The 8,719-nt window shown below is 32.8% G+C and overlaps 1 protein-coding gene across 1 annotated transcript; it reads left to right on the top strand.

Annotated features, from left to right (window-relative positions):
• The first annotated feature begins 269 nt into the window (after window positions 1–269).
• On the top strand, window positions 270–2,484 carry LOC106383982 (putative F-box only protein 9). The gene has a single exon (XM_048758733.1). The coding sequence runs from the start codon at window positions 1,611–1,613 to the stop codon at window positions 2,358–2,360; it is 750 nt and encodes a 249-aa protein (XP_048614690.1). The 5' UTR covers window positions 270–1,610; the 3' UTR covers window positions 2,361–2,484.
• The last annotated feature ends 6,235 nt before the right edge of the window (window positions 2,485–8,719 follow it).

The raw sequence follows: 8,719 nt of genomic DNA, 5'->3' as shown, positions 1-8,719 counted from the left end.
GATTTGATTCCTTATCCGTTTTGATTTGAACTGAAAAATCTGGATATCCGTTATTCGTAAATACTAAAATGCAATATCCGTAAAAAAAAAGGCAAATCACAAATATCAATATTTATAGGAACGAATATCCAATTTGATCCGTTATATGCATATATATATATATACACATATATTTAAAGAATTATATATAAGTTATATATTATAGTTTATATAAATTTACAATATTTTTATTTTTAAATAATTTCATTTTAAGAATTTTATTTTTCATGTATTATTTTGAAAAAAATGTCATTTAATATTAATTAATAGTATCTTTATATATTTATCAACCATCTTTATATACTTTTACATACACATACATATGCACATTGACTTGAACAACTTATAGCTAAGTATTACCAAAACTGAAATATCTAATTTTTTTTGAAGTTAAAATATTCTTTTTATTAATGTTTCTTTCACTATCAACCAAATTTTAGCAAAATGATTTGTCTTAATAATTTTCTTTTCTTTTTTAACTATTATCCGTTTAGAAACTATAATATGAAACGATTGGTTCGACATCACAACTATCTAAGATTCATAACATGAAAACAAACAAATAATAGTAATTTTTAATTATCAGAAGAAAAAAAAAACATCAAACATTTTAACCGAACAAATCAAATAAATATTGATTTAAAATGATAGTTATATTTTAGGAGATTAAAAACCAAAAAACAACCTAAAACCGAACTGATATCCAGATTAAACAGATTAATGTCTCCTTATTAAAAAATAACGAAACGAATAATCACATTCCACGCAAGGCGCGGATTATTATCTAGTTTACTTACAAAAAATAAAAGCAAACACCGTTCGGGAGCGCCGAGCGGGTGCTCTAGTTTACTCATTAAATAATGTGACACTTCTAATGAAAATGGGAGAAAACTCAAAATCATTTGGACAATAATAGTTTATAAAGAACATATACGAGAACTTTTTTAATTTGCAGGTTCACAAAGTTGAACAAAACACAGCAAATTGAGCTAAAGGTTTTTTCCCTCATTTCCCTCAAAATTGGCACTGATGATTTCTACTAACATTGCTTAAATTCTGAAATGACAGAAAAAAAAAACAAAAGTGATGTATACAAATTGATGAATGATTGCTTATACAAGAAACAAAACAAATTTGTTAGAAATTTGAGAAAGAGATTACACACCACTAACTTATGATGTTTTTTTTTTGCTTTAACGACTCCCATACTCTATATAATAAGGATCACAGAACTCATACAAGCAAGATCAAAGATGTTGGCTGTCTGAAAAAAAAAACTCGTCTCTTTCTCTAGAACTCCGCTCTTTTATGTCTCAACCACCACCAGTATGTGTTGACCTCTTGCAACATATACAAATCATACCACAAGGGCCCGTCGTGTATGTATTTTTGAGACATATGCTTCAACATATACGGTCTGTTTTGATTTCTTGGGTTTTGGTCCGTTAGAAGAAAGGAGGGTCGGGTGGTTCTCATATCTGTGTGTCGGCGCCTATTTGGAGAAGGAAGTGAGATTGGGTGCCAATTTTGTTCGTTTTAGATAAGAAATCATCAGTGCCAATTTTGTGCCAATGATGTCAGAACAAAATTGGGTGCCAATGATGTCAGAACAAAATTGGGTGCCAATGATGTCAGAACAAAATTGGGTGCCAATGATGTCAGATTTTCCTCCAGATTTGGTGGAGGAAATACTCTCTAGGGTTCCAGCCACTTCTCTAAAACGACTACGATCAAGTTGTAAACGATGGAACAGTTTATTCAAAGACCACAGATTCGCAGAGAAACACTTTCATAAAGCTCCAAGGGAGTCTCATCTTATCATGCTGAATGAGTTTATGTTTTGTCCAATGAACGTCAATCTCAACGTTTTTCCTCCCTCAGTAGAGTTTAAAGATGAAGTTAGTCTAAAGGATTTCCATTCTAACGAGTCAGAAGAAGTCTATATATCTGATTGTTTTTACTGCGACGGGTTGTTGTTATGCACCGATACTTACGATAGACTCGTGGTTTGGAATCCGTGTTTAGGGGAAACCAGGTGGATCCAATGTGAACATGGTTATGTGAGATACTCTGTGTTTGCTCTAGGATACGCAAACACCACATCTGGCCGTAGCTACAAAATCATTATGTGTTATCGAACAGTTGTTAAAATCTATGAGTTTGGCTCTGGTTCGTGGAAGGTTCTTGATGACGTTACTCTTGACCAAGTACCAAATGGTTGCGTGTCTATCAAGGGAAATACTTACTGGACCAATTCATATATAAAAGATGACTTCTTATTCTGTTTTGATTTTACAAAAGAGAGAGAGTTAAACGCCTGACTCTTCCCCAATTATCTCAGTATTGCGGCGGGAATGTTCTATCAGTTGTTGGAGAAGAAAAACTTGCAGTCTTACTTCTAAGCAATCTTACAGAAAGTATGGACATATGGGTGACAAATAAAATTGATACTGATACAGCGTTGAAGTGGAGCAAATCCTTTACACTGGACCTCAGTGACTGGTTTTGTCTTCCCATAAGTTTTTTGCTCGACGAGGAAAAGAAAATGGCCTTGTTTTATAGTAAGTCCAGGGAGCTCACGGTATATACTATTGGAGAGGATGATGATTGTTACAAATTAATCTGCAGTGAAGTAGATTCTAAATATACGCCAAGCTCGCCATATATTCTCAATTATGTTCCAAGTTTGGTTCAAATCCATATCAATAAGGTAGAGAAAGAAGAAGAGAATGAAACAAGTCATATCACATGATCACCGAAGTGTGTTTTATGGTTTGCAGGTCCTCTTTTGTTTTGTTAGACAATGCAGTTTTAATAATATACTGAATTAATCTATTTATCTTACTATTTGTTTGCTTTCATCATCGCGTTGCATAGTTTTGGTTTGATTAATTGTGCTTTATAAAGTGAAAAACTTCCAAAAAAAATCATTCAGGAAAAAAAAAGGAGAAACTTCCGAATGTTATGAAAATAAGGGGAAAGTCTATATCTTTATTAGACATAAGTATGAAACCCTAATACAATATGGGCTAGGAAATACAAAGACATAAAAATATGTGCTTTCGAATATGGGCTTCCACCAGACCTTGGTTTATAACACTCCCCCTTGGAAGACCATCTCCGAAGTGGTTTGTAATACGCTTTGGATGTTGCCTCATTAAAACCTTACCAGGAAAACCCAATGGGATAAAACCATGGTGAAGGAAAAAGAGTACAACACGTATTACTCCCTCTGTTGAGTACATCTCTGGATGTCAGTAACGCCTTAGTAATTAGATCCACCAAATCCTCGCTTGAGTGAACTTGGACGGACAAACAACCTGTAGCACCAAAATAATTTACCCTTCTTCGGATATGTTAGTATCAAATGGACTCAAGTCTTTAGTTCTTTGTAGGTAACAAAAATATGTATAATCCCGTTCTAGTGCCTTTGGGTCGATCATGAGCTATATCTAGCTAATAGATTACGGTAAATTATTTATCTAGCCTTGTATGGCTCGCCAAATCCGTCAAAACTTTATGGTACTTAGACATATATAGCATTTCGGGACCAAAGATCTCCTCATTTTCTTCATTAGGGCCGAAATTATCTTTTCTAAACTGAGGAACCTTATAATTATGAGACTTGTCAATTCGTAAGCTTAATCCATATCAAACTTCTTGAGCATATTTATCTATGTATGTCATTTGATGCATAAGGATTTTCTTTTCAAGGTGCTCAATGTATAATCCAATATATAATCTTGTTTTCCCAGATCCTTTCATGTTGATATTCTTTCTTGATGTATTCTATCTTTAGGAAATTTCTCCAGGGGTTCCTAGGATATTCAAGTCGTTCACATAAAGATATTCAATATTGTTCTCGAGAACTTGATGTGTTCGGTAGTTCGATACCCTCTGGAACTTTCACATAAATTTCGTTATCCAGTGGACCGTATAGATATGTATTTTATTTGCCAGACTTATAAGGAATCAGAATGTCGTTGCATCCACCACATAGGAGTATGTCTCATTTATAATTGATTCCAGGTCTTTGTGAGAACCTTATGCAATTTCGCCATTCTTATTATGTTTTCTCGCCAAAGACTTACTTATGTCCAACTGGTTTGACTACATCTCTTCTCTTAAGAGATTTCATATACCACGTCTTATAGCATTATCAATTTTCTTAATCAATTTCTCTGAGTAATTTCTCTGAGTGCACTCTATGATAGACGTTGGTTTCATGATCCTCACTTTTGTCAAGCGCTTTTGTATTCAAATATTATATCATTATCGACGTCGATATTATTTTACCGGTTCCATTTATAATCCATACATGACATAATGCATTTAAATCTTATTATTTTCAGGTACCTGATCTTTATTCATGGTCATGTCTAAGGTTTCATTTGGACAACCTTAATTTCGGATCTGCCATTTCAATTTTATGCTCTTCTCATTTTCAAGTAATATATGTATGGAACCGTCTTATCTTAACTAAGTCCAATATCAATTTTATTAGAGCATAACCCGCTGGTATATTTCAGTTTGGGTCATCAAACATGTCTGGCAATTGACTTGTTTAAGTTCTGAGAATGATTCATTCTTTGGACTCTTATTCTATATTCATATTTGAGGATCATTATTCATTCTCGAAATCGTTTACCAGCTTATTATTTCTCTCCCTGATGTTGGATATACGGATTTATCTAATCCATAGCTTAGCCTTAATCATATCTCTCGTGGCCTTATGTATTCTTATGGAGATTTATATCCAACATATACACTTAATTCAATTTCAGATCCCATCTTATAACTTTGTGGTGGAGCAACTTATTTAAGTTCTCTATATGGGAACATTAATTCTTGACCCTTTATCAAATTCATGGGAGAGTCTCTATTTGTTCTTTGGCATTATGCGAACAAATTTTGCTGCAACTTATAAGGATTCATAAATCCACCGGTATCACCAATTACTCTTGCAAACTTATTGCAGATATTGACAAGGATATGTACAACCATATATCGTCACATATGATGGATGGTCAGTCCATCCGTGCGTGATCAAGCCCACGAAATTCCTTGCTTATTTTCGAAATATCATGGTGAATACTCATATTATCAATTCCCTTATTCAAAGGGGCAGCATATCTTAAAACATTCAATAGAATGTCGCATACTTAACCAGAATGGCATGACCGGTTTGCCAATCATTAATCTCCATATAATCTTTCTGTTGTGCAATTTCGTTTTCAGATTTGACTTTGGCCGAGTTCTATTTGGGCTATTGTTGTCGTGGATGCTTAACTTATTTAGGGATTTTGGGATTCTCTGATTTTCCCCCTCGAGATAATAACACTTAATGTTCATTTATCTTGTATTGAATCCCAAACTTAGGTAATTTAATATCAAATTTTGTTCCCTTAGACAATAATTTTGAAAACATCATGCATTAAATAAATCAAAGTGTGCAACAAATAACCAGAAATAAATTAAGTCTGATTAGATTAATAAGGATTTAAATTCGGCCAAGATAGATTATTCAAAAGACTTTGGCCAAGATGATTTTGCCAAAATGCTTTGGCCAAGAGATTCTATCAGTTTGACTAGATTTCATATTTGGCCAATAGAAATTTAAATTTGGCCAAGCTTTTGCCTTCGGCCAAGGTCTTTTAAAGGTTGGCCAAGAGAATTTAGACTTTGCATTTGATCAAGATTTAAGCTAGGCCAAGCTTCTACATTTGGCCAGAGCTTTAAAGATCATGCGATTGTTCATTAGGCCGAACATAAGTTTCGGCCAGGCCAAATTCGAATGGTTCTAGGATTCTTATAGATTTCGGCCAAGGAGTAATTTTATGATCAGATTTTAAGTTTTAAACAAGTGATCATGTCTTAAAATTTGGCTAAGATTTCATTTGGCCAAGGCTTTGAGAAACAACCCTACAAATGTTCATATGAACATGTATAGTCTTGGCCAAGCCAAATCTAAACAGTTTTAGGATTTGGTTATGTGTTTTGGATTAGCATATGATTCGAGGTTTAAAAACACATATAGGCCATGCAATGTAATCGAATCAAGTTTAGCATATGATGAAGTTTTGATCCTACGGCCAAGGTTTTAATCATGCGGATAGGATTTCATGCAATCTCTATGTTTTAAACAAGCAAGACATCATTTTCAATCAAGTAATCAGCTAGCAAATCAGATTTGGATCACGTGAGCATGTGACTGAGAAAATTAAATCTAGGTTCCATGCTGCATGCAATCGGATTTTATCTTTAACAATCAATCCAGATTTTAATTTCTTAGCATGCGAGCCAGACGATCAAACAAATCAGATTTTGGGTTTGAAGCATGAGAATCAGATTTGGTTAACACATACGATTCAGATTTTAAACATATCATGTGATCAAGCAACCAAATCAGATTTCAATCATTAGCATGTGATCAAGGCAATTTCTATTTCTAATAGGATTTAATCATGCGATTTCAATTTCCTAGGTCTAATCGATTTTTAATCAATTAGCATATGAATAATTTCAATCTAATCATGAAATTTTATCCTTAGGTTTCATATGATCAAATTCTGGAATTCTAATTTAAATTTATTAAGTTTTAAATTTTCAGGAAATTCCAATAAACATGCGATCAGATTTTAGGTTAAATTTCAAATCCTAATTCTAATAGGATTTAGACACAAGAACATGTAATTATTCTTAGTCTAATTATGCAACCTCAAACATGTATTTATGCATGAAAAATATCAAGTTATACAAGCATAAAATCGGCCAAGACAAAAACCCTAATAACTTTGTAACAACCTTGTAACAACCTTCCTATTTTTTTTTAAGGGTTCTAGGTTTTAGCATGCAATTTCAGTATTAATGTTTATGTTTCGATTTCTAACATTAAAACATGTAATTTCTATTAGAGATCAGATCAAACAATTAGGTTTTATCAATCCTATCATGTGATTAACAAAATCAGATTTTAAACCTAAACATGCGATTTAATTTTCTATGTCTAGCATGCGGTTTTGATTTTAATGTTTACATATGATTTGCAAACCTAAAACATGCAATTTCTATTAACAAACAGATCATACAATCAAGTTTTAATAATCCTAGCATGTGATTAGGTGGTCAAACAAATCAAATTTCAATTAAGCATGCGATTTGCAATTTTATGCCTAGCATGCGATTTCTAATTTAAAAAAAACATGCAATCAGATTTTCTTAAACAAACAATCAGATTTTAAAGCTTTAAACGGCATGTGAAAAAAAGTTTTAGAAAGTTTTCATCAAGGGGGTTTTAATTTTAAAGCTATGCGATTTTTAGGTTTAAGCAAATTAGGTTTTAGATGTTTAGGAATTGGTTTTTCAAGCATACCAAGTATGCGATCTGATTATTGACATAATCATATCTGAAACTATAGTTTTAGGTATATGATTCAAGTTTTAGAATTATTAGAATCATATTAGATAGTATAGGTTTATACAATTTTCGGTTTTAAGCATGACATTCGATTTTCATGTCATGCGATTTTAGGTTTAGATTAGTTCTTAGGTTTAAAACTTATGACCATGTTTTACTAAGTTTTAAACATATACTATATGATTTATAAGGATATAAATCGAATTATATATTCATAGTTGGTTAGGTTTTGATTTCTATGATCACATATTAATGTATATGCGATCGGTTCTCTCTTGTATGGTTCGAGTTTAATTACATTAAACTCGACCTCTAAGTAGTTTTAAAGTTTGAGATAGTTTACCTATGAAATCCTTTTGATCTGAATGGAAAAGAGAGTTTGATCGCACGGGCAGCAACTCCTCTCGGCTTAAAGTCCTTGTTGATATTAGATTTTAATTCCCTCGGTTCATGAAACAACACGAGGAGCATTAAATAACATGAACGCCAACAAGATAACATGAATCAACTAAGGTATGATAAACTTATCTTGCACAGGAGTTGAGTTCGACTAGAAAATCCTTGTTGGAATCGGATTTGGTTTCCAAATCAAATCGGCGCGCACTGTATCTGTGTGTGAGGGTGCGTCAGTGGTCAGATCGACAAGCGGTTTGCACTGACGGATTCGTCTTGGCGAGGGCTTCGATTTGATATCTTGATCGTTTTCTGTGTCCTCACGGTTTGAGAGAACGACCTCTTTGAAGTTCCGAGGCAGATTCTTTTGCGTTTAGGGTTTGATGATTTTTGGCTGAGTTGAAGAATATTTCGTGGGGGCTTAGGGCTAGAGGATATCGTGCTGATAACGTGTTATAAAAATAAGAGGAAAGTCTATCCCCTAGACTATATTTACGAAGTGATTTTGCCACATGTCTTCTCTACAAGCAATTTCAGAAAACAAATATGACATGGCTACTGAAATTGATGACATGGCTTCCGGAAAAATATGACATGGATAATTTCATTTAATGTTGATTTATATTTTTGGCAAACTTATTAGAATATGATAATAATTCATATATTACATTTAATATTGATATTTCTTTTTGGTAAACTTTTCTTAAATATGGTAATAGCTCATACATCATCTATAAAATAAATATATTCATATATAACATTTCAAATTTGGAAATATTATTATTTTTGTATAATTATACAATTTGTATTACTAAAACTTTCAAAAATTTCTACAGTTTTGTAAAAATTTAAATATCTAATCGTAAGATC

This window comes from Brassica napus, chromosome C5 (assembly GCF_020379485.1).
Source record: "Brassica napus cultivar Da-Ae chromosome C5, Da-Ae, whole genome shotgun sequence".
In the NCBI taxonomy this organism is placed as follows: Eukaryota; Viridiplantae; Streptophyta; class Magnoliopsida; order Brassicales; family Brassicaceae; genus Brassica; species Brassica napus.
The sequence above is the reverse complement of the archived record's forward strand: the minus strand, read 5'-3'. Positions and strand labels throughout refer to the sequence as shown.